Source organism: Lathyrus oleraceus, chromosome 5 (genome assembly GCF_024323335.1).
Source record: "Lathyrus oleraceus cultivar Zhongwan6 chromosome 5, CAAS_Psat_ZW6_1.0, whole genome shotgun sequence".
Lineage (NCBI taxonomy): Eukaryota > Viridiplantae > Streptophyta > Magnoliopsida > Fabales > Fabaceae > Lathyrus > Lathyrus oleraceus.
Window position 1 is genome coordinate 554,855,572 of NC_066583.1, and position 27,858 is coordinate 554,883,429.

Consider the following 27,858-nt stretch of genomic DNA (forward strand, 5'->3'; position numbering starts at 1 on the left):
TTCATCGGCATAGATACACAAAGTAACGATAGATTGAGGTATTTGACATTGGTCTCTGTAGGTTAGACACTTTTTATACTATAACCGATATTTCTGTGCGATTGTGAACCTAACATGTTTTTGGTGTCGTTGTCGGGGACCAGTTTGCTCAATATCGTAACTACATTATTGGGCCGTATAGACTAAGACGCATTTTTATTCTATTTTTTTTTCTTTTTCTCGGTTGTATGCCAAGTACCCACAACTCTGGGGACGGATTAGAGCAACCAATAGACAAAATCAAGGGGTTTCTTCATATTAGACGATGTTTAGAACAACTTTGCACCCAGTACATTATCCCAATCGCTGCGAATAATGATAATCATCATCATAAAGACTTTGTCATCCCATCCCAGGACGAGCCACATTCAAGTATTATTAACCCTACGATCCAAACTAACAATTTTGAGTTGAAACCCTCTCTGTTACAAATCGTACAGCAGAACCAGTTCTCCGGTAGCCCAACGGATGATCCTAATCTGAATCTTTTCGTGTTCGTATAGTATGTTAACATGTTGAAGAGCAATGTCGTTGATCCAAAATCCATTAGACTATGCCTTTTTCCTTCTTCCTTAAGGGACAGAGCCCGAGCTTGGCTACAGTCCCTACCGTCGAATTCCATTACTACATTGAATGGCCTTATAAAGGCGTTCTTAGATAGATATTTCCCTCTGAGTAAGACGACAATGTTACGAAACCAGATAACTTGTTTTAGATAACCTGGCGATGAATCCCTTTTTGAGTCATGGAAGAGACATAAGGACATGATAGGGCTCTGCCCCCATCATGGTTTAGAAAAGTGGTTTATAATCCCCACTATTTATAAGGGTCTTCTTTATAATATAAGGATGAAAGTTGATGTTGCAGCTGGAGGAGCTCTGATGGATAATTCATTCCCTGAGGCCTAACAACTCATAGAGGCCATTGCCTCTATTACAAATGGATTGAGGTCATTGCCTCTCCTACAAATGACGCACTTGTGGTTTTTAAGATGTTTAAAAAAATATTTTCCCTAGATTTGGTACCCTCAGGTTAGTTATCAGTGATGGCGGCTCACACTTCTTCTTGAAATGTTACAATAACCTGTTGACCAAATATGGATTTAGGCACAGAGTTGCAACCCCTTACCATCCGCAAACCAGCAGAGAGGTGGAAATCTCTAATTGAGAGATTAAGAGGATACTTGAAAAAATGGTTTCCACCTCTAGGAAGGATCGGTCTACAAAACTAAAAGATGCACTCTGGGCGTATAGGGAAACCTCTAAGACTCATATAGGAACCACCCCCTTTAAGCTTGTTTATGGTAAGTCTTGCCATCTTCCTGTGGAATTTGAGCATAAAACCTATTAGGCCACAAAACCATGAATATGGACCATACTGCTACTGGGAGTAAAAGAATATTGGATTTGCAAGAGCTGAAGGAGTTGTGTTTGGATGCGTATGTGAATGCTTTAATCTATAGGGAAAGGAAAAATAAGTGGCACGGCAAATGCATAACTATTAGAGTATTTAATGAAGGCGAGCTTATTTTATTGTTTAACTCTAGTTTAAGGTTATTTCCTGGGAAATTATGGTCTAGATGGTCAATATCGTTTGAAGTGGCAAGAGTTAGGGAATCAGGAGCAGTGGAAGTTTAGAGCAAGTCCATTAGGAAGTTTAGATTCTACAATTTTCATATTTACATTTGGATCGTTCAAGTTGTAATCCTGCCGGCATCATATTTTAGGAATTTTATTCAACAATTATTCAATACCAGTTTTTGGAGCTTTTCTTTATTATTTACATATTCACTGAATTTCAGGTTTTTCTCGCTTTTGCTACTATGTTTCATCACTATTTGCGTGTGCCTCTATTAATTTATTATTATAATTAGAATGTTTAACATTTTTAAATTTAATTTTCAATATAGTTTTTGCTTTGTTAATAATATGTTCGACTAAATTCTTAGAGCCTAGAATGTGAGGACCATCGTATCGACGATGCTCATATTTTAGTCATAAAATTAATGATTTTTAGTTAAAATATTCATTGCGAAAGCATAATTTAGAGATATCGGTTCCGATTCGAAAGAACATAACATGTATCCGACTTAGAGAAAAGTCATATTTTAATTAACTACATTGCGATAGCATATTTTATTTAAATTGTAAAACTAATTATTTTCAAAAAAGGGATTTTAAGAACATAAACGTATGCGCGAAAGCGGGCGTTTATGCGCTTAAAATATGGTATTAGACAAGCAAAATCTTGTAATACCTTTAAACTTATTTTTTTTACCGTAAACAATTTCTCAATTAATTAAAAGTAATTAATTTTAAAAAATAGAAGTTTTGCACTTTAACACGCTGAACATGCGAAAGTGACAGTATAGATTTTAGGCTAAATCTTGGTTCTGGCTGTGCCAAAGGGAATAGTTACTTTAAATTAATTCATTTTCTTTTGAGAAAATATTATCCTAATTTAATTATAAATTAATATGACTCTACGAGTACAGTTGGTTGATGAGAGCCGCATTCTGGTCTACGTCTTTAATTGATTTTCTAAACTAGCTTATTTTAGTTCTTTTGCATCATAAATTGTTATTATTATTAGCTTTAGATTTACACTGTAGTGATAGATAACGATACATTTGACATTTGATCTTTGTAGGTTCGATATCTTTTTATTAATACGAAATTTCCGTGCACTTGCGAACCTATACATTTTTGGGACCGTTGTTGGGGACCATTGGTCAATATCATGATCATGTTGCTTCGTCGTATAGGCTAAGGCATTCTTTTTATTCTTTTATTCCCATTTTCTCGGTTGTATGCCAAGTACCCGCTCATCCGTGGACGAGTTAGAGAAACTAATTAACGAAATATAGCGTTTTATCTGAATTAGGCGGCGATTAGAACAACTTTGCGGCCAGTACAACACTCTAATGTATGCGATAAATAATGAGCGTCCTCTTAAGGACTATGCTATCCCATATCACAACGAGCCTCATTTGAGCATTTCTCCCCCGAATATTCAAGCTAATAATTTTGAGCTTAAACTCTCTATGCTGCAAATCGTGCAATAGAACCAGTTCTCCGGAAACCCTACGGAGAACCCCAATATGCATCTTTCTGTGTTTCTTCAATATGTTGACACGTTAAAGAGTAATGACATCGATCCCGAAGCCAATCCATTATGTATTTTCCCCTTTTCCTTCTGGGATAGAGCCATAGCTTGGCTACAGTCCGTCTCGACTAATTCCATTACTACATGGAATGAGCTCAAAATGGTTTTCTTAGCCTGATATTTCCAATCGTCTAAAATGGAAGTTTTAAGAAACCAAATCAATTGTTTTAGACAACCTGAAGGAGAATCCCTCTTTGAAGTCTGGGAAAGGTACAAAGATATGATGACACTTCGTCTGCGTCATGGCCTAGGGCAGTGGCTAATTATCCATGCTTTCTATAATGGTTTCCTCTATTACACGAGGATGATAGTTGATGTTGCGGAATGAGGGGCTTTGATGGACAAACCCTTGTATGACGCCTACCAACTTATTGAAAACATGGCCCAAAATCATTATTAGTGGGGTAGCGAGCGCAACCCTGTTGAAAAACAACACGAACTTAGAATAAACAAGAGATTATGAAATGTTAAGGATCTAGGACCGAAAAAATCGTTTCTTGGCTTATTTTTTATATCAAATAGAAATAGTGAGATTTTTGTTCGTAAAATTCCATTATTCTTCAAGTGGAGATGGTCCTAGGATTTACAAGGAAGTATTAACTTCAAAGGACTCATCCTTTTGGCATGATTTTATCCAAGACAAAATGGATTCAATAATGTCAAACTATACTAGGGAACTTGTCGATCCACCTAAGAGATCAAGATCCATTGGATACAAGTGGGTGTTTAGAAGGAAGTATCATAGTGATGGTACACTAAAAACATACAATGAATAGATGACTAACTAGTCAAAGGTTTTAGACAAAAAGAAGGTGTTGATTATTTTGATACGTATACACTAGACGCAAGCACATAAAAAATTAGAGTTTCGTTTGAATTAGCTTTCTTGAAGTTCACCAAATGGATGTCAAAACATCATACAGGTCTCGATGAGAAGATTTTACATGGAGAAATCAAAAGTATATATGCTTTCAGTTTTACTTTGTCAGTGTAAGGATTCACAAATTAAAGGAAGTACATGCAACTTTTGTGGAGTCTTTTCAATCATTACCAAAACACAAATTCAAATATTTTGTCATCATCAAAAAGCGGAGATTGTGAAGAATACAACTTATATCAAGTTCAGTTTTGATGAAGACAAATATTATCAAAGAAGAAAAGATTTGAGAGAAGTTGGTCAAGAAGGTTTAGCATAGAAATTCAAGTGATGTTTTGGGAGAAGTGAACATAACTAAGGTACTCATTACAATTCATACTATACTACTTTAAATTGCTCAGAATCATATATCTCACTTCATCTAAAACCTTCTTGCGTCGTCATACATGATCATCTAAAATATTTCTTCACCTAATTCTGATGACAAGTGTATGTACACAAAGTTATGTAAGAGTATTATGATATTCCTATGTCTCCATGTTGAATATATGATTGACCATTAGCAACGAGATGAATGGAATATTAGAAACAATGAGGTTTCTAACATCCACATTCAAGATGAAAGTGGTTTCTAACAGTAGTGAACCGAATAATTGGCGTTTTTGTTGTCCAAACTGCAACATCATCATGGTTAACCTGATGATCAAACCTAGATATGACCTCTAGATAAACTGTACAAGAATATGATATAATTAGAAGATATGTAATTGGATAATTTTGTTTAAATCAAATGTAGAGTTGTGTAGTAGTATTACATCGTCTGATCCAATGTGGTCTAAAAGATTGCGATAGACTACTACAACGTGTTTGTGACACTTGTTGTAGTTTATCACTTTAACTGACCACCTAGATCAAAAAGATTGGAAATATATTAGTTACAATTAGTTGTAGTATAAAGTCTAATAAATTAGATGGTAAGAATTTAAACTTACTTTGTTGCATAGGGGAGTGTGAATGGATTCTCGTTAACCGGGGTGAGGGACGACAGTCTTGACCAACCCCATGCTTATAGAAAATAGGTGCAAGAATAAAACTACAAGTATTTTTTTTTTTGGAATTTTTACATAACGAACTATATAGATGGGAAAAAGCAGTTGAACCCCAGTCATGAACAATCTGAGTACAATGATATAGAGTTATATATATTAACACAACAAAATCAAGTGTATCAGTTCATTGATCTGTCACAAGCGTTTTATGAAAATTATGACGATGAACAAGCTGAAGTCAATGTTGTTGACGAGGAAGAAAAAAATATGAGTTATTGGTTGATTCAATGGTGAATGATGATGAAGAAGAAGAGTCATTACCATCTAGTTATGTATATTGTCCACCTCAATACATGACAAGCTTGAATTTGGGTGCAGATGAACCTTCGTCAAAGATATTTTACAATCCTTATGTGCAAATTCAAGGATCATTTAAAGAAGGAGACAAATTTCCCACAAAAGAAGATTGTGTCAGAGCCATTATAAAGTATCACATGGAATTATAAGTTGATTATAGGGTTGATCGAACTAATGCAACGAGGTATAAGATTTATTGTCGAAATCACCTCCCCCTGTTCCGGTTGTCAGCATCTTACTGGAAGAGGAGTGATTCTTGGGAGATTGGTTCTATGGGTCCAGTTCACACATGCTTAATCACAAGCCCAATGCAAGACCATCACAAACTCAGTTATCAGTTAATATGCGATGAAACTTTGTCTGTCATTAGCGATAATCCGTCGTTAAAGATGAGTACAGTAATCTCGCATATTGTAACACAATACAACTATACTCCATCATACATGAAGGCTTGGATATCTAAGACTAAGGAAGTTAAAAAGATGTTTGGAAATTGGGAGGAGTCTTACAAACAAATTCCAAAATACTTGGTGGCTCTTAGACATTATGCTCCAAGGACTATTGTCAATTTGGAAACATTATTGGCATATACCCTAGACGGGGATTGTGCTATTGGTAATGGAATATTGCACCGACTCTTCTAGGCGTATCAACCATGCATCAAAGGTTTTGCTTTCTATAAACCTATTATACAAATTGATGGTACACGGTAGTATGGGAAATATAAAGGAACGCTACTGATGGCAGTGGCACAATATGGAAACATCAACATTTTTCCAATCGCCTTTGCCCTAGTTGAAGGGGAGACTGCTGAGGGGTAGAGTTTTTTCCTAAAAAATATTCGATTGCACGTTGCTCCTCAGCCTAACTTATGTTTTATCTCAGACCGACACCCTTCAATAATGAGTGCCTACAAAAATATTGATAATGGCCGGCAGGATCCTCCGTCGATGCATGTCTACTGCATTAGACATATCACTCAAAATTTCATGCGGGAGATCAAAGACAAAAGATTACGGAAGAAGGTTGTCAATACAGGGTATGCATTAACATACCCTTCTTTAAAACACTACTCCGAAGACATCGGATTGTCAAACGCATATGCAATAAGGTGGATCAATAATATTCCATTAGAGAAGTGGACTAGAGAATAAGACAACTGTCAATGTTGTGGAATCAATAAACTATGTCTTTAAAGGCATCTGAAACCTACATATATCCGCTTTAGTGCAAGCAACCTATTTCAGGCTAGTGGTGTTATTTGAGACCAGACGTTCCAAATGGAGTTCAGTGTTACAATCTGAGCAGTTGCTCAGTGATCCTTTAATGAAATTGATTAGAGAGGAAGCTGCCAAAGCTAACACACATGTGGTCATGGTGTTTGACCGTACTAAAGGTTAGCATAATGTTGTTGAGTCCATGGATCACAATCAAGGCATGCCGATGAGACATTGTCCACTAACTAGATAGAGGTTGGTGTGACTGCAGAAAGTTCCAAGCCTTTCGTATGCCCTGCTCCCATGTCATAATGACATATTCAAAGGTTCGATGGGATCCATCCTACTTACTATCCTACGCTTACAAATTCATAAGCCTCTGCAATATTTACAAAGTTAGCTTTTCAGTGGTAGCAAAAGAGGATTACTAGCCTGCATATCTAGGGGACATTCTATGACATAATGAAATAATGTGAAGAAAGAAAAAGGGTCGTCCAAACAACACCCGTATTCGAAATGGATACGACGAACAAAATGGTTAGATTATGTAGTTCATGTCGCCAGCCCAGTCATAATCGTACTAGCTATCCTAGTGTTGGAACAAGCACAACAAGATAATTTAAATTATAACTCTTTTACTTTATATTAAAAACAACATTAATTTCATATGATAACTTTGTAAGGAAATACCATCACAAACAAACATAACACATAAACAACACTTAAATAACAACACAACAAACTACAACAAATAGAATAGCATCACTAACAAATACAACACATACACAACATAACTATGCGATTACAACAACATAACTATGCAATTACAACCATCAAAACAATTTTGTAATTAGTATACATCATCCTGTAAACGTCTTTGTCAGTCTTAATATTCACCCATACACCAACTTCTCCATTTTGGTTGAAACGTGGTATCAAATCATTGAATTCTTCTGATCCTTTCACCCTATTCAATTTCTCCATCTAACTAACGGTTCAAGGTCCTATTAAGACGTTCGAACGTATCTATATTCCAAAGTCGGATCTTTATTGGAGGTTGCACTGCTAAAAAGATTAAATCGATATTTCTCTTGTGAATATATGAATATTCAGACATTTTAAAGAAAAGAAAATTGAAGGAGATTGAAGGAAAATGGAAGGAGGGTAAGAAGTTGCGTGAAAAAATATGGGAGATACGCTTTGTATTAATAGATCAGCACAGACATGCATGCGTCATTGCCTTAGATGCACACACACATGGCACATGCATGCTCCAATGCATGTGGCACATACTCACATGCGCCTACATGCATGCCCCAATGCATGTGGCTCCTTCACATGCATACGCCATTCCATATGACACCTTCACATGCTTGACTGCATGCATGCGTCAATGGGTTGTGCGTCTCCTTTGAATGACAATTAGATGCACCAATTCAACTAACGCATAAGTAATGAAAGGTGGTTATTTCGGTAATTAATTCAAAAAATAGGTTATTTAAGTATTTAAATTGAAATAAGTGATTATTTTAAAAAAGTGATGATATTCACGTCACAATGTGAAAAATCATTCCACAACACGTTTTTGGGATGTGAACTTTCACGCGATAGGAGCATGGGTGGCAACTATGTCGCCACGTGAAAATCACGCTGCAACTTTGCCATGTGAAAATCACTTCACAACATGTTTTTCAGCTTTATCTGATGTAATTTAGAGTAGCAAGGATAACAGATAAGAGGAGAATGATTTGCGACGTGATTATCACGTGACAAAGTTGTGAAGTGATTATCAAGTGGCAAAGTTGTGAAGTGAACATCACTTCATAACTTTGGTTTTTTTATAAAATAAAAAATTATAATTATTGTTTTACGTTTTAATATACTAAAATTAATAATAAATATCTTTAAATAAATAAATACAAAATAAATAATTATTTGTTTTTTTCTAAATATAAAATAATAATAATAAATTTATTAATAATTTTATAATATACTAAAAAGAATAATTAATATCTTACATAAATTAAAAATTAAAATTCTAGTTTTAATATTTTGTTTATATAATATATTATGTTTTTGATTATCTACCATAAAAATAAAAATCAAATCAAATATATACTTTTTTATTTAAAATGAAAAATATAATATAAAAATAATATATTACAAAAAACAATATATTATAAACATAGATTATGTTATTATTTAAAATATAATATATTACGAAATTAACATATTATGAAAAATAATATTCTGAAAAATAAAATATATTAATAATTTATGTTTTTAAAAATATAAAATATAAATAGAACAATATATTATGAAAAACTTAAATTCTTTTTTTTTATAAAAAAATTCTGTTTAAATATATTGATAACTATATATCTATTATAATAATATTCAGTGTTTAAAAAAAAACCTACATAATAAATTTACAATTACAACCAACAACCAAATATATATTTAAATCTGAAAAAAAAAATTTTTTTTTTGAAATACCTTAATAAAGATAAACACAAACTTGAATCTTGAACCTTGATGCTTGAATCATGATATATCTTATTGAATCTTGAAGAAACAAAATTAACAATATTAGTTATACAATTAAAAAATCAACACAACATTTAACAAATAAGAAACGAAAAATTAAATTATCTATAAATACCTTTTAAGAAAGATAATATTGGGGGAAATTTTTTGAAGATGAAATATGTATATGAAATGAATTGAGATGAATGAATAAGAGGAAGAAATTGATGGAAGAAGAGATGCACTACTGACTCTTGAATCTGGATGTGAGAGAGAAAATATAATTTATATGGCCAACTCAGGCACGTGAAATTCACATCGCAACTTGCGAAGTGAAATTCACGTCGCAACTCCCCAAGGGTCAAATAAAGATGTCAGTCAAACGACCCCATCAAGCCAACGTCCCTCCTTTATTTTTTTTAGTTTTTTAATTTTAAATTGCAACGTGATTTTTATGTCACAGCTAAAATTTTGAAAATTTTAAATCTTCCCCCACCTGCTAACTGTGCACACCTGACTTCTTTCACTTAATTTATTTTACTTTTAAATATGCGACAAGATTACCACGTCGCAACATTTTGTTTAAAATTATTTTTTATCTTTTCCATGTGTTAATCTATACACGTCTGACTTCTTTTAATTTTTTTATTTTATATTTAAATTTGCGACGTGATTAACACGTCACAACATTTTGTTTAAAATTTTTTCATGTCTTTCTTATGTGTATACAACCGTCTCAATTTTTTAATAATAAAAAAACGTAACCACGTGATATTCACGTCGCAACTCCCTTTTTTTGTCACGTGATTTTCACTTCACTATATCACGTCGTTGGAGACAGTTTTTCTTGCCGTTCTAGAATTCAATATGGATTAAAAAAATAATTACTTCTCCAAGTTAATATCTTTATTTTAAAATACTGTATTTATTTAATTATTTCATTCAAATAAAATAAAATAAATAAAAGGTATAAAATTTTTGAAAAATAAAATAAAAGGTAACCAAATTTTGAAAAACAATATAAATAAAGGTATAAAATTTTTGAAAAATAAAATAAATAAAAGATATAAAAAAAAATCTGCGTAAATTTTAAGAGGTGGGTATCGAACCCACGTTGCACCTCATATTGAGGCAAGGAATTTATATATAATTTATTAATTTATCTTTTAAGATGATTTTAACACAACAACTTTATTTTGCTATTTTGGTTAACTTCAATCAAAAACCAAAGTTACAGAAAAGCCTAGAACCCCCACACTCGCGCTAATCTCCATAAATTCTAGAACCTTCCGTCAATGGCCACCACTTTCTTTAGCTTCGCCAATGCAAATAAACTTTCCAACCTTCAATATGTCACCGTTGCATTGTCCCAAATAAGGTCCTCACTCTTCATCGTGAATCGGAATTTCTTACTGTTAATATTTTGATATATTTTGAATGTGTCACATGCAGCAAAAACGAGAAGAGCAGATTCATCAACCTTGTTACTCGTTACCTCAAGTGCAAATCACTTTTTTGTTAGCACCATTCATGATCTTCATTCTTCAATCGAATATGTTCACCCTTGTAACATTCTTGCGAATAATCTATATTTGAGAGCTTTGAGTATAATTTACATGTCTTTGGTAGGTAATATTCTTACGAATGTTCTTGGTATGTCGTCACCTATAAAGAAATTTGGAAGAAATTTGAAGGGATATATCAACGAAAATGTATTTCATAACAGTTGTTGTTGAAGGAGCAATTTCATAGTTTGCGTACGGATGAAAATATGAAAGTATCTAATCATTTAAGTGTTCTAAATGTTTTTTTTGATGAATTAAAAACTATTAGAGTCAAGATTTATGATGAAGATAAAATTTCGAGATTCATATGGTCTATTTCATCTTCCTACGAGCATATTAACTTTATTTTGATATATAGGAAGGAACTTTTGAGTTTTGAAGAAGTTTCTACTAAAGTTATTTCTGAAGAAAGAAGATTGAAAAGTGAGGATAATTCTTCATCAAACTTGGTGTTGGTTGTTAGAGGAAAATATTATGTGAAAAAAAATATTGAAATGAATGTGAGATTTTGGAAATGTGAAAAGATTGAGCATGTAATCTATAAGTGTCTTGATGGAGCAGTGTTAAAAAAAAGCTTTAAGTCAAATGCTAGAAATGTCTCCCTTATTAAAGGAGATGTTGATCTTTTCTAAAAATTGAGAAATGTGTAATCATGACATTTTTCGTCGTCATGAAAAATGATAAGCTATTGCTGACATATTAACACATGAGCATTGATGTAAAGTGTGTTGTGAATTATATTGGTGGTTGAAGAACTTTCTGTCAACATTGAAATCGTACCATAAATTTTCAATCTGGTTTTCAACATATGAAAATTCTAGGAGTGATTTCTTTTTAAGTGAAGTATACTCTTCATCCGGTGGAGTATGATAGTTTTTGAACTATCATTTCTAGTGAAGATAATATGAAAATTCTTGTAGCGATGTAATTTTAAGTGATTATACTCTTTATAGTGAAGTATGATAGTTGTTTTTGAACTATAATTGTCAGTGAAAATAATGGAAGCTGATCTATTATTCAATCAATATCATTGTTGGTGTTGGTTGAAAATATACAGGTTGGCCATATTGCTTGATTTTGTAAAAGAAGAGGGATTCTAAAGCTATATAATAGATTCCTATTTTTTTTTATAAATGCACTAACCTAAAACACTTTAAACTTGTATTTCATATTTTATATATTTTTTCTATACTCTTGTGTTAGAGTATTGTAAGTGGTAGTTAAATAATAGATTTGGAGAGTGTGAGTATATTGAAGCTTTTGAGTGGTTGAGAATAGTCTATATATTGTAATAATTTTTACGTAATATTATTCTTTTACTGTGATTTGACAATGACTTTAGAGTTTGTTTGGATGAGGTAATTGAGATCCATTCATTTTTAAATTCTTTTGTTTGGATGAAGTATTAAAACGATTCATTGTTCTATTTTTTAGGTCACTTTCATAACTTTTAAATATTTTGGGTCAAATTTTCAAAATATGAGAAATTGAGACCAATTTGCAATTTAAAAAAAATTTAAAGCTCAATTTGTAAAATTTAAAATTTTTTACAGACTTATTTGCAGTTTGTTGAAGACCATCTTTCAAATTTTGAATTTAAAATTTAAAATTTAAAATTTTTCATAAAATATGAAGACCATCTTTCAAATTTTGAAATATTAATAATAATAATTTTAAAATTTGCATTATATAGAGTGAATGATCAATTTTAAATTTTAAATTTTTTGTGTTATTTGAAATTCATTTAAATTTATTTAAATATAATATTTTATAAATTTATATTATTTTAACAATTCTCATCCAAATAAATTATTTTGATCAAGTCATTTTAAATTCCCTTAAAATATTTCATCCAAACATATTTTTAGTTTTTTCTTGAATTTTGAAATTTTAGAATAAATTATGGTATTTGTTATTGTGTTTTTTTTCTTATAGGTATCAAATAATGTATCTAATAGTATACGCCCCACATTATAGACTTTTCTCCATGATGAGAATACAAACTTGATTATTGTGATGTCTCTTCTATCTTCAAAAACCTCACTGTGATATATATTGTGATGTCTCTTACTAGTCAAGCCCTTTGGGGCTATATATATAAGTGTTTTACAATCATCACATATATCACACAAACACACATAACACATTAAGTGAAGTGAGTCATATTAAGTTTTGATATTCATCACTACTTAAGAAGCCATGGAGAAGAAATCACTAGCTTGCTTGTCCTTCCTCCTCCTCGTTCTCTTTGTTGCACGTAATTAACTCATCATTCTTGTATATTAATTAATTATTATATAATGCATTTCTTATATTTATGTAATCTAAATTGTATTTGGATGATGCAGAAGAAATAGTGGTGAGTGAAGCAAACACATGTGAGAATTTGGCTGGTTCATATAAGGGAGTATGCTTCGGTGGATGTGACCGTCACTGTAGAACACAAGAGGGCGCAATTAGCGGCAGATGCAGGGATGACTTTCGCTGTTGGTGCACTAAAAACTGTTAAATCCCTTTTCTCCAACACCAACAACACCATTATAGAATACTATAATATAAATAAATAAACAAGTCTTGTTTCTGAATTGTATGTGTGTACTCAATATCGTGTATAACGTCTTTGTTATGCACTTTTATCATATCATATGGAATAAAAAGTAATCAATAATTTCCTTTCCAACATTTCACTACTTATTTTCTTGGATTATATATTTTGTTTCTTTACCTCATTTACTACCTAACAACAACTACCGGCAATTTCAGATATAATAAATGACAATACTCAATGTTTTCCAATATACATAAGAGAATTTTATATATTAATTTAATGAGGTAATTGAATTTTTTTAGAGAATATAAAATTTTTAATCAATTTAAACGATTAAATTTTAATTTATTTAATTTTAAAGTTTTTTATTTGGATAGAGTATTAAATTATTCATTATTAAGTTTTTGAGGTCATTTTTATAAATTTTAAACTTTTTGAGTAAATTAAAAATTTGAAAAATAAGGACTAATTTGCAATATTAAAAAATTTAAAGGGATTAATTTCTAAAATTTTAAAATTATTAAGGATGAATTTGCAAATTTTAAAAAATTTAGATGTCATTTCAAAATTCTTAAATTTTGAAAACTATGAGGACCAACTTACAAAATTTGAAATAATAATAATAATAGGTAAATTAATATTCACATTCTATGATGTATGAGAGGAATTTCAAATTCTTTGACTTTAGATGTCTATCATTTTAACAATTCTTTGTTTTTTTATTCAAACAATGAATTTTGTCCAAATCATCTTAAATTTCCCAATAACATTGCATTCTCTCATTAAAATATTTTATCTAAACACCCTCTAAAGGTTCGGGATATAAATAACCATAGTAAAATATCATTCTCTCATTAAGAATTTAAGTATTTCTCTAAACTTCTTCACATTAAAATAAAAATTATACGTTAAAATGTTATACACACTTGAAAAACAGTAAAAATATTCATAAAGAAGATGCCATCCAATATAAAAAATTATGCATTTTATAGTCACAAATAAACTCTATGAAAATCATGAAAATATTTAAAAATAATTAGAAATAATTTGCAATGCTTAAAAAAATTTATTCATCAAAAAGTGTCATGAAAAGGAATTGCAATATTTCAAAAAAAATTTAAAGTTTCTTCCGTGACAATCAATTGCACATTCCTTACAATTGATTGAACCGTTAAAAAATATGGAATTTTTCAAAATGACAATCTATTGCATGAAACAGACAATCGATTGCATTAGAAAAAAAATGGAACAGATAATTGATTGAATTGTTATTTTATACGAGTTACTATTTTATACGAGTTACTATTTAATGCTATCAGAATTACGACAAGAATGTACCCAAATTATTATTTTGTCGTTACTCTCTCAGCAATAAAGATATAAATGCAATATTTTCCAGTTTTTGCACAAATACCATAAATGAAAAAGAAAATGGGCCAAGGCAATTATTGATTAAAGTTTTATTCCATAAGATAAAAGTGCATAACTAGTAGGTTATACACGATGAGTACACACATAACTTATTCAAATACATACACAGATACAGCGGTAGTTGCTATAACTGCATGCATTTTATTTATTTATATTATTATACTTATAACGTCTTTAACAGTTTTGAGTGCAGAAACATTTCCAGTCATGGCACGTGCCACTGATTAAGTGCGCTTTGTTCTTGCAGTGATCATCACAGCTAGCATTCGTGAAGCATACTCCCCTGTATGTATCTGCCAAATGCTCACAAGTGTTTGCCTCTGTCACCACAATTTCTTCTGCATCCATAAGCACAATTAAAAACAATAGTAGATTATAATTATGTATAGATATTTATTAATTTGTCGATTCTGTTTGAAAGATAAAATGATAAATGTATAAGAAATGCATTATATAATAATTAATTAATATACTAAAAATGATGAATTAATTACGTGCAACAAAGAGAACGAGGAGGAGGAAGGACAAGGCAGCTAGTGATTTCTTCTCCATAACTTAAGTAGTGATGATGAATATAGATTTAATATATATGATTCACTTCACTTAATATGTTGTGTGTGTTTGATATATGTGATGCTTGTAAGACACTTATATATAGCTCCAAAGGACTTGACTAGTAAGAGACATCACAATAAATATGACAATGAAGTTTTTGAAGATAAAAGAAACCATAATCAATTTTGTATTCTCATCATGGAGAAGAGTCAATAACGTGGGGGCGGGGAGTATACTAGTGGAGCTTATCAAGATATATAATTCTGATAAGTTTTTAGTCAAATAAGAGTCCTAGTTTTTAGGATAATTTGTTGAATTGATTTAGTCAAATTTGTTTCTTTATTTGTAGTTAGAAGTGGGTTGTAGTTTGTTACTGCACCTTCATTTTGTTCCCTATTTATTTTATTGCATTTCATAAGGAATAAATAAGTCATTCTCAGTACTGTTAGTTGTTTTCTATTGAATTCTAGTTGCGTCTAACAATCTGGTATCAGAACGTGACTTGAGAGAGATGGGTTCAGAAGAAAACTTTGTTTCAGCGTCCATTCCAAAGTTTGACGGTGACTATGATCATTAGAGCATGGTCATGGAGAATCTTCTTCGATCCAAGGAGTACTGGATTGTTGTTGAATCGGGCTACAACCGTCTTACGAGTATGGATGGGATGACGCCAATGCAAAAACAAAACCTAGAGGAGATGAAGCTGGAGGATTTGAAAGCTAAGAATTACTTGTTTGAGTCACTTGACAAGTCAATTCTGAAGACGATTACGCAGAAGGATACATCCAAACGACTCTGGGATTCCATGAAGATGAAGTGTCAAGGTAATGCTCGAGTGAAGAGAGCTTAACTCAATTGTCTACGCCGGGAGGATGGCAACGATGAAGAGGTGGAGGATTCTGACGATGGTAGTGAAGAAGAAAATGCAGCTTCTCCGGCGAGGGACGAATCCAGTGATGAAAATGAAGATGATGAAGCGGCTCCTCCGATGACACCCCGAGTTAGAAGAACACCATCATATTTGAATGATTTTATCTCTGGTGATGGTCTTTCAGATGAAGAGAAAGATGTACAAACTCATTTAGCCTTGTTTGCTAGTGTCGTTCATTCTGATCCAATTTCGTTTGACGAAGCAGTAAAGGAGGATAAATAGAGAACAACCATGGATGCCGAAATGAGATCAATTGGGAAGAATGAAACATGGGATCTTATTGAGCTGCCTAAAGGAGCTAAAAGAATATGAGTCAAATGTGTGCATAAAGAAAAATTGAATTAGCTTGAAGAAGTGGATAAACACAAGGCTCGCTTGGTAGCAAAAGGGTATGCTCAGGAATACGGAGTTGATTATGAAGAAGTATATGCTCCTGTAGCTCACATGGACACGGTTCAAATGATTTTAGCACTTGCAGCACAAATAAGATGGTGTGTGTTTCAACTGGACGTGAAATCATCTTTCCTTCACGGGAAGTTAACTAAGAACGTGTACGTGGAGAAACCAAGAGGTTATGAAATAAAGAATGAGGAACATAAGGTGTACAAGCTCAACAAAGCTTTGTACAGACTCAAGCAGGACCCACGAGCATGGTTCAGCCGGATTGAATCATATTTCAGAAAGGAAGGTTTTGGGAAGGAGGACAGCGAGCAAACTTTATTTACGAAAGTCAACAAACAAGGTAAACATTTAATCATTAGCTTGTATGTTGATGATTTAATTTATACCGAAGATGATGATAATATGATGGTTGAATTCAAAGAGTCCATGATGAAGGAATTTGATATGACAGACTTGGGTAAGATGAAGTATTTTCTTGTTATGGAGGTAGTTCAGTTTGATGGTGGTATATTCATCAGTCGGGCGAAGTATGTGATGGAAGTGTTGAAACGTTTTGGAATGGAGCATAGCAATTCCGTTGAAAATCCAATGGTTCCAGGATTCAAAATCTCCAAAGATGAAAATGGTATTGAGATGGATGGTTCATTCTTCAAGCAGTTCATTGGAAGCATGATGTACTTGACCGCTACCAGACCAGATATAATGTATGCATTAAGCTTATTAAGCAAGTATATGTCAAGGCCTACAAAACTTCATCATTCAGCAGCCAAGATAATTCTACGTTACTTGCAAGGTACAACAATGTTTGGCATTCTTTATAGAAGGGGAGGAAGTCATGAGTTGATTGGTTTTACTGACAACGATTATGCCGGATCAGTGGAAGATAGAAGAAACACTTCATGCTATGTTTTTATGCTAAGTGGAGCAGTTGTGACTTAGTCTTCTCGAAAGCAACCGATCGTAACACTAAGCACAACCGAAGCTGAATTTATTACAGCTGCAGGAAGTATTTGTCAAGCAATATGGATGCAAAGGGTGCTAAAGAAGATTGGCTACATGGGCAATGAGAGTATTGTTATCTTTTGTGATAATAGCTCAACAATTAAGTTGGCGAGGAATCCGGTGATGCACGGCAGGAGCAAACACATTAATGTGCGCTACCATTTCTTACGAGAGCTAGTGAATGATTGAGTTGTGCAACTTTAGTTTTGTGGTACAAGATAGCAAATAGCCGACATTTTCACCAAACCGCTCAAATTAGAGCTATTTCGGGAGCTAAGATTGAGGCCTGGAGTGTGTGAACTACCACATGTTAACTAGTTGCAAATGCAGTCTAGTTCAAGGGAGGGAATGATAAGTATTTAGTCAAATAAGAGTCCTAGTTTTTAGGATAGTTTGTTGAATTGATTTAGTCAAGTTTGTTTCCTTATTTCTAGCTAGAAGTGAGTTGTAGTTTGTTACTGCCCGTTCATTTTGTCCCGTATTTATTTTACTGCATTTCACAAGGAATAAATAAGTCATTCCTATTACTGTTAGTTGTTTTCTATTGAATTCTAGTTGCATCTAACAAATTCTAGATACCAAATATAACAATTCCCTATATCTAACACTTGCACAACAATGTTCACCGTGTTTCTGTTTATACAATGAATAATTTTCTTTTATAAATAAAAAATTAATATTTATAAAAAATATATATTTTTTAAATTATTTGTATAATACAAATATAAAGTTTATCATTAATCAATTTTATTATTTCCTTAACCATAAAAATATATGTTATTAACCATATATTTTACTTATAATTCATTAACAAAGTTTACTACTTTCATTAACTAATAAAATACATAACATTAACCAAATCCTGACATTAAAATATCAAATATAATAATTAATTTTACACTTTATAAAATAGACATTTCGTAACATCCATTTTACAACGGTCTTACGATTAACCGTGATAATAATTTTTTTTGATATTTATTAAAAGACATTTAACAACGTTTTTTTGTTAACCAATCTTATTTGATATATTTCATATATTAATATATGAAATATATTAAATAGGATTGGTAAATAGTGTGTAAAGACTGATTATTACATTTCATGTTTTAATGTCAGAACTTGATTAATGTTATGTAATTTATTGGTTAATGAAGTAGTATCTTGGTTAATGAATTATAAGTAAAATATATTTGTGGTGTGTCTCAATTCTTTTCTCCCTTTTGGTATGTTTGCAAGGATTGCGTCCTTTGTTAGATGATGTCCTCCTCTCTATATCTTTCTCTCATATCTATTATGTTCTCTTAGTTCAGGGTTGCTACCATGTTTTTGGAGCGGCCTTGTGTGATTGCTTTTTGTCTAACCTCAAGGTCAGCGTTTTTCACTCGCTGGTTCTGGACTAATGAAAGAAAACATGAGGTTGTCACTAGTTGTCACTAGTTGTCACTAGTTGTCACCAATCATTCTTCTTCTCCGATTTTGATTCCCCAAAGTTATGAGTTAGGGGATGTCTGTATCAATCAAAGTTTCAACCTGCAGGAAAAAGAAACATTAACAATATCACTAATTATTCATAATCAATTTGAGGCTCGAAGTTGAAATATTCATAATCACAATGGATAGCCCTATAAATGTTAAGTGGATTCTCAAAGGCAATCCCTCATTATTTCGTAACATTTGGCTAGTGGTCCACCCTTGGAATTCTGATTCCAACCTGAGCCAAACTCCTTTCAACCGGATCCCAACATGGGTTCAGATTTGGGTCATTCCTGCTAAAATTAAATCTAAACAATTGGGTGTCAAAATTGTAGCTAAGCTGGGAGAAGTTCTTGAATCTGAAATGTTTATGTATCCTTAAAAGACCACCGTTGTTAAGGTTAAGATTCTGCTGGATATCTTTAAAGCCCTAAAGCCAAGCATGCACATTTAGAGTGTTAAAGATGGTACTCCTTGGATTGACATTCGATATGAGAAATTGCCAAACTTATGTTTTAAATGTGGAATAATCAGACACAATGAAGAGTATTGCATGCGAACCTATCAAAATAGTACAGACCCCAATGCTAAAAACTCGTTTGGACCATGGCTTAGATAACCTGAATACGACAGAAAAATTATGGAGTAATTTGAAAGAAGAAATACAACAGAAACCCCATGTTGTTTCCTAACTGTCGAGTCTATAGTCATATTCCTACTGCTCTTCTAAAGAAGGTAGTAAAACTCTCAATGAAATAAAAACCGAAACTATCGACGAGATTCATCAACTACACAAATAGGGAGAAATTCAAAGAAGATCAGCTTAGGACCCCTAACATGGATTACAACAATGACAACCTTGATGGTATCATTACCCATGATGGAAAAATGAAACAGATGGAGGAAAGCACTACCAAGAACAATGAAGAAACCTTAAGACTCTCAACTAGGGCCAACCGAGAAATATGAAGATTCTATCGTGGAACTGTCGAGGGTTGGGAAACCCTCGAACATTTAGAGCGTTGAAGTTGTTTATTAAGATGCATAATTCAGACACCATTTTACACTCGGAAGCTAAGATGGGCAGTACCATGTTTAAAAAATATCTTTCAATTTTAATAATAGTTTGAATAATCACCATATTATGGATGTTTCCACCTGCGACAGGGGCAAAGCAGGAAGCCTTATTCTTATGGGGACTCCTGTTGTAAATTTAACTATTAATGACTCTAATAACAAATACAGTGATTGTTACTATGATTATGTTTTCACTTGTAATTCTTGTAGGCTTATAGGTGTTTATGTGTTCCCGTCCCATGCTAACAAACACTTAACTTGCACCATTATTATCTCTTCCTTCCATAATACTAATAGCTTGGAGGATTGGATAGTGTATGGTGACTTTAACCTGATTAAATCTCCTAATGAGAAGCAAGGAGGAAGTCATATTAATAACAACTTGGCAAATTTGTTTGATAACACTATTTATTACTGTAATATGAATGATATAAGGTATATAGGTAGTATTTTCACATCGTCTAGCAATAAAAAGGACAATAAACTTATTCAGGCTAGACTTGATAGAGTTCTTGTTTAAGATAATTGGCTAAATTATTACTCTAACCACTCTAATAGACACCTTATTAATTATGCTTCTGATCATAACATGTTGCTACTTGAGTTTAGTGTTTTTCATGAATCTCTTAAAAAATAGGAAAATTTCTGGAGTCAAAGGGCAAAAAGTTTCTAGCTTACGGAGGGCAATAGAAATACCAAGTATTTCCATCAAAACATTAGCCAAAGAAGACTAAGAAATAGAAATTCCACCGTAGTTCTTGCGATAATATGAGGTTGTTGATAATACTATTGTTGAGATTGATTATGAAGATCACTTCCATTTCTGGGTCTTCTTTGCCTTCCTCCATGAGAAATAGCATTAGTATCTCCTTCTTTCTTCTTCTGGAAACTGTTACCATACTTCTTTGTTCCACTTGGAGAACTTGCTTGTTTTTTCAAACGACCCTCTCTGACGCCTTCTTCCAATCTGACTAATATACCAACCATTTCAGTAAAATAATTTGGAGCGCTAGCAACCATCCTCTCATGATACAAAGAACTCAAAGTCTTGAGAAACATCTTTATCATCTCCTTCTCCTCCACTGAAGGGTTAATCTTAGCAACAACTTTATACCATCTATGAGCGTACTCTTTGAATGATTCATTATCCTTCTGCGACATGGCACAAAGTTGGTCACGATCAGGAGCCATGTCCAAATTATACTTGTACTGACGCATAAATGCATTTACAAGGTCATTGAAATAACTGATATAAGCATTGTCCAGCCCCATATACCACTTCAAAGTTACACCTGTCAAATTATCTTGAAAATAATGGATTAACAACTTGTCATCATCAATGTGAGTATCCATCTTCCGACAATACATTGTCAAGTGACTCTGAGGACAAGAATTACCCTTGTACTTTTCAAAGTTAAGAACCTTCAATTTGACAGGGATCTTGACATTAGGTACGAAGCACAAATCATAAGCTTTCTTACCAAACAGGTTTTTACCCTTCATATAGCTTTCAAGTCTTTCTGCAATTCATGAAATTGATCCTGGAATTCATCCATTCTCTCATAAACATCTGGATTCTCACTGGGAGCAGTGTGATATATATGATCCTCTACTTGTGCCGCAACATGCACAACTGGAAGAGTGATGACCATTATAGGTTGAACTGGAGGAACCTGATTCACCAAAGGAGTTTCAGTAGCAGGATTACAATTCTCTAGCAGATAATTGGGAGGCACTCCCCAAGGATAACTAGCGGGCATCTGATTCAGACGCGGAGGTCCAGTAGGTACAACAAATACAACATGATTTGTTGCAATCTCATAGATAACAGTCACTTGAGGCTAAGCCGGAGGTGGAGGCTAATTCTGAATTGCTCCAAAAATTCCAACAGAGCGTACATTTTGTCCATCCTTGTGTTCAATGAATTCACATCCTTTGCTAAGTTCTCTTAATTCTTTCTCGATTGTCTCCATCTTTTATCTTGAGTTGGCATGAGTATTGTACCGATGTGCCAGCTTATTTTCTACGAAGATGAAGGAAAATGAATGAGGCCACTACGCCAAATAAGGGAAAAGAGGGCGCTTTTTTTTTGCCTATAACAGCGCTTTAAAGCGCCCTCTAATCTGGCGCTGGCATAGGTAAAGACATCGCTTTTTTTCCTGGTGAAAGCGCTCTCTAAAGTGGCTCTTTAAGCCCTTTAAGGGCCACTTTAGAGGGCGCTTTTTAAAGAAAGCGCCCTCTAAAGTGGAAACTTTTAAGGGTTTAGAGGGCGCTTTTACTGGAAAGCGCCCTCTAAAGTGGAAACTTTTAAGGGTTTAGAGGGCGCTTTTACTGGAAAGCGCCCTCTAAAGTGGAAATTTAAAGGGTTTAGAGGGCGCTTATTTTGGAAAGCGCCCTCTAAAGTGGGTGGTTATTTAAATTTTTTTTTTTAAAAAGCGCTATATTTTTTTTTTTATTTTAGACAACCTGTATATTGAAGCAGTACACCTAAAACTGTATAATTTGAAGCTCTTTTTCACACATTGCATTCAACAAGCCTTATATACAACAATTCATACATATACAACAATCCACTGATATATAATCGTTTAACTTCTAAAGATTCTAAATATACAACCAATTCATAACTTAAAAAGAAATAAAACTAAGTAGCAAAAGCATCTCTGAGATGTATGTTTTTTTTGCTAGCCGCAGTCTTCTTAGCAACAACCTCTTTTTGTTCAATATCAATAGCATGAACCTAAAATATCATAAAATTAGTTAGGTGAAGTATAAGATCAAGAATTAACATTTTCTATGCATAAATATCATATAATTGTGTTTATACCTTTTTTTTTATGCAACTGACTCAATTTGCTGTAATAAAAGCCATTTTACCTGTAATAAAGAAAACAATTAAAATCATTTGACATGTATCTTTTTCACTAAGTTCTCTTTCTTTTCTTGGTTGGAATATGTTCTACATGTCTCTTAACAACACGGACGGTTGGATTGATCCAAATACCCTCATTATGATCATTTCTAATATATGAATCATTTGATATAATATTCCTTCAGACAAACTTATAAATATACATCCTGCAGTAATTTCATAGCAAGGAGAAATATATATAACGAGATAACAACTATGGCAACAACCACAGTGACTCATTCTTATTGTCAGCAGCAGCAGTAAGAACAAATCATATACATAAGTTTATTGAATGAAATCTCCCTAAGAGATGTTGTATTTCTGTGTCTGGTTATTTACCGCAAAGGCGATAACATAGTTCTTCAGCCTGCTCGTCAGGGTTACGGTTTGACAGAGAAAAAACGCCACTTCTTCCATTGTTCAAACATGTCACGTTAAGTTTGTTTCCGATCTGGTAATCCTGCAGCATTACATCACAAAAATGTTAGCATCAGTAACATTTCAAGTTTCATTGTTGAACTTTTCAAGCATTAAATCATCATAAGAAAATTTGTTTGGCAAATAAATTAACCATATATGCAGAATCGAAACTGGTTCTTTTAATATGTGTCAACAGAACTAAAGATTAGTTATATCAGTTGTAATCACTTTTATGCCGGTGCTTCATAGAAGCTGCATAGATCAAGCAAATACATAAGGAAGTAGCATAGCAGCATCACTCACCTCACAAGAAATGTAGCCTGGTTTACAGCTCGGAGGGGCACAGGTTATATAATGGCACCAAGAGCAGTAATCATTCAAGTCCACCCCTTTAAAGAACAAGACGCCGCCGCCGACCAATCTGTAAACAACCACTTTCACATTGGAGACACTAGTACATAACAATGTAATTCACCTAACAGCAACAACAACAACAAAAAGGAGAGAGACACTACCCAACACTAAGTAGCACAAAAGAGATAATCCGAAGCGCATATTGATAAGATTCTTGCTTCTGGGAAGTATTAGACTTGTTTAGATTAAGCCAATGATGCTGACGGCGAGTCAAAATGACAAATCCAAGAAGAAATCCTGATGTAAACCCTCCAATGTTACTAAAATTACTTCCAAATGGAAAAGTTCCAAGAGCTAAGTCCAAAACAATGATCACAACAAGAATCAACATCTCATCAAACTGCAAAACAATAACAAAAATATATCTATTAGACACCATCATTGAGCTTAATAACTTATAAACCTATTTATTTACCTTATGAGTATGCATTTTCCAATTTGTTAAAAGCTCTGATAGCATCACTCCTAGTAAGCCGAATATTGCACCAGATGCACCAACGTAGATGATTGAATGGAGGAATAAAACACATAGCAAATTTCCTCCCAAACCCGATATCACATACACCAATCCAATTCGAACTAAAAAAAGCAAGTAAAACAGTTATCATATTCAAAATTGGCACATAGAAGAAACCAGACGCCAATAACCAGAACCTTACTAAAACCAAATTTCTTCTCAAGAGGAATTTGAAGATTAGAAAATGAACAATAGCGAACGTCAGAAGAGAAACCAAGTAATATGAAGATTAGAAAAATACCTATGGTGTCAAAATCGAACAGCTAACAACGAATTAATAGAAGGAGGAAACATCGTAGATCTAACAGAGGTAGAAGGAGAATGCCTTAGAAGTAGCGAAAATCGTAGCACTGAGAACCCTAACGTGAAAAAGAACGAAAATAACAGAGAGTGAAATAACAAAACGCGCAGTATGTTATAATTTTAATGTTTACTAAAGGGGACCTTAGAGGGCGCTTGTGGAAAAAAAGCGCCCTCTAAAGGGGGCCTAAGAGGGCGCTTATGAAAGCGCTCTCTAAGGCTTTCCAAAAGCGCTTTATAAACTGGAAATGCACATGGACTTATAGAGCGCTTTTTTAAAAGCGCCCTCTAAGGGTAACCTTAGAGGGCGCTTTCTAAAAAGCGCCCTGTATTATTGTCCCTCTATCTCCTCCTTATTTTTTCGCTTCACCTTAGAGGGCGCTTTATTATAAAAGCGTCCTCTAAAGTGCGCTGTCTATTCCAGTTGTTCGCTCCTTATTTTTTCGCTTCACTTTAGAGTGCGCTTTTGTAATAAAGCGCCCTCTAAGGTGCGCTGTCTATTCCAATTTTTGGCGTAGTGGACTCTGACAAACACTTGAAGAAAGCAAGACTAAATGATACAAATGATGCTTGAAATGCAACGTGTAAATGAATTTTTCAAGGAACTAAGGAAATAAAACCAAATTTCAAATATCATAAGTAATAACTCGTTAATGGAAAAGCTCAAAATTTCATTTCATTAAACATCTAGAAGGATTACAATTTTAGTACATGATTACAAAGCAATCCTAAATAAAATACATAAACTAAAGCCTAAGATCTGAGGGATACCAAATGAAGAAGATCCTCCTTCATGCTGCAACTGCCTCTTTAATTTCCTAATCTGAGCTTCAAAAGCCATCTTCATGTCAACCTTTTCTTTCAAGATCTTGTTAATAACACTTTTCCAGGAAACAAACCTAGCCTTTTGATCCCTCTTCATTTTCTTTCCATGAAGTTCAATCAAGTCATCCTTCTGGTGAAGCAGATTACCTCTCCTCATTTGAAACACGAAACGTGCATTCCCAAGCATCTCTGTCTTGCTTCATCTGAGCTAATGCAACTTGGAGTCCTTTCAGATCTTCAAATGGAACATGTCCTATGAATTTAAGGAGCCTATGTTCTTCAGGAGGACATGGCATCTTGACCTTAGCAGCTCTTTCTTGCACCCATTGAGTGTAATGCTCCAAGGCAACACAATCTTTGCTTCCTACTTCATCCTTTCCTTTTCGGTGAACCTTATGTCAGGCACATACTATCCCCTCCTTTAATCCCTTGCTTCCAACACTTTCTAGAATGAAGAACCCTTCCAAAATAATATTGCTTGATTTATCCTTCATAGCATACCCAAGCTGACGTCGAGTGAAAATCAGATTGTAGTTGATACCTCATTTTGTACCAAGAAGAGGTACATTGGGAAACTTACCACAACTGTCAATAATCTTCACGTCATCATAAACTCTAGAATACCAAGTTACATATACATTGGTGAGAGACATATTCCTTTGAGACCACCTCAAACACTCCTTGTTATCCTTGAATAAGTTGGATTGCGGAAAATGCAAAATAAACAACTTGTACAATAAAGGTACACAACACATAAAAGTTACTCCATTCTTCTCTGTTCTGTGATGGATAGAATGGTAGGTATCTGCGAGAAAAGTAGGAACTGGATTCCGAATCAGAAAGATACGAATAGAATTAATGTCCACAAAGTTTTCAATATTAGGGAACAAAATTAAATCATAGATAAGCAAAGCAAGAACAACTTTGAAAGCAACCATACTCCCAACACTAGCAAATTTAGCATCCTTTTCTATCAAGAACTTAGCAAGTAGACCAAGAATACCACCTTCAGTCACATGATTAGAATCAGTCTCCCCTTTTCTCAAATGCACATCCCCTCCAATGACATGAGACTTAGGAATATTCTCTAAACCACTTAATGATATCTGATATGATACAGGCAAGGCTATGTAGTAGGAATAATCCTCCAAAGTATGTGAAGCTGATAATCAGGGAAAGTGAAAGACCTATATGTTGAAATATAGAACAGGAATAAGGTGTTCAGAACTCAGTCTTCTACATCATTATCAAATACAGTCAGAAGTCTTCTATATCGGTCTTTGAAATTAGAAGGACAAGCCACCAAAGATCCTAACTTCCTTAATTATGTCAACTAAGGATATTTGAAATGGAACTGATGAGTGTTTCTCCTTCCAGATTCTATATTCAAATTACCTACGATGTTTGCAAATAAAGTTTCTAAGTTCCTTGAAAACCAAGTGAAAAATAGATGTTTATGAATGCATTAATGCATGATTATGCCACAATTACAAATATTAGGGGTTTAAAGGTTTAATCATCATGAGCATGGGGTCAGGTGGACATGATGACAACCATCCCACATGGTATGTTCTATAGCTTTGAATGTCTTAAACAATAACCATGTTCTAAAAAATTTCCCATAGTCATAAATCCATCTTTTGGATATTATCGGTTTAATGACTTGCTCGTAGACCAATAATATTCTCAAGAGAACATCGTTTGAGTGTAGTATCGTGTATCAACCAGATTAGGACTACGTTGGGAAGATCACCATACTACATCCTAAAAGGTCAAGAGGGGTTAAAATGTTCTAAGGTCTCTCAAAATCTTGGACTCCCAGGTCGAAAATAATAACGCCATTACGTCTACTCACAAGACATTAGTACCTCCAAAGGGGTCTCATCTGAGCAGGGTTCTCATGCCAACCTAAAAAGGCTAAGGTCAATAAGGTCAATATGACTATACCACCATCCTAGCTTAAGTACACTGAAGTCTGGGTAGGGGACTTATCTCACCAAACAGAGATCACAAAGCACCCAAAAGAAAATAGAAAATAAAAAGAAATAACATAAACACAGATAAACAAGCTAGGCTTAACCCACTTAGAGACTACTCCCCAACAGAAACGCCAGCTGTCATGGTAGGAAAATTTTGAGATTAAGTTATTCATTAACTTAACTCAGAAAAAGCAAGATTTTCACCGAACTTTATTGTTTCCAAAGGGAATGGGAAAAAGGTCAAACAAAACCCAAAAAAAGGTAAAACAAAAGAG

At 33.4% G+C, this 27,858-nt stretch overlaps 2 protein-coding genes, 1 long non-coding RNA gene and 1 other non-coding gene across 4 annotated transcripts; 1 reads left to right on the forward strand and 3 right to left on the reverse strand.

Moving 5' to 3' along the window:
- Positions 1-724: 724 nt before the first annotated feature.
- On the reverse strand, positions 725-832 carry LOC127089624 (small nucleolar RNA R71). The gene has a single exon (XR_007791195.1). It is a non-coding gene; the product is annotated as a small nucleolar RNA R71 (small nucleolar RNA).
- A 12,070-nt stretch (positions 833-12,902) lies between these two features.
- LOC127086346 (uncharacterized) lies at positions 12,903-13,477 on the forward strand. Its single transcript, XR_007789458.1, has 2 exons — positions 12,903-13,052; positions 13,144-13,477. It is a non-coding gene; the product is annotated as an uncharacterized LOC127086346 (long non-coding RNA).
- Positions 13,478-21,003: 7,526 nt separating this feature from the next.
- LOC127082022 (uncharacterized) lies at positions 21,004-21,720 on the reverse strand. Its single transcript, XM_051022243.1, has one exon. It carries the CDS (start codon positions 21,718-21,720, stop codon positions 21,004-21,006), a length of 717 nt encoding a protein of 238 aa, XP_050878200.1.
- A 1,545-nt stretch (positions 21,721-23,265) lies between these two features.
- On the reverse strand, positions 23,266-24,543 carry LOC127086347 (RHOMBOID-like protein 1). Its single transcript, XM_051027105.1, has 4 exons — positions 24,378-24,543; positions 24,064-24,302; positions 23,852-23,969; positions 23,266-23,588 (listed from the first exon to the last, which is right to left on the reverse strand). Exons 1-4 carry the CDS (start codon positions 24,420-24,422, stop codon positions 23,460-23,462), a joined length of 531 nt encoding a protein of 176 aa, XP_050883062.1. The 5' UTR covers positions 24,423-24,543; the 3' UTR covers positions 23,266-23,459.
- Between the last annotated feature and the right edge of the window lie 3,315 nt (positions 24,544-27,858).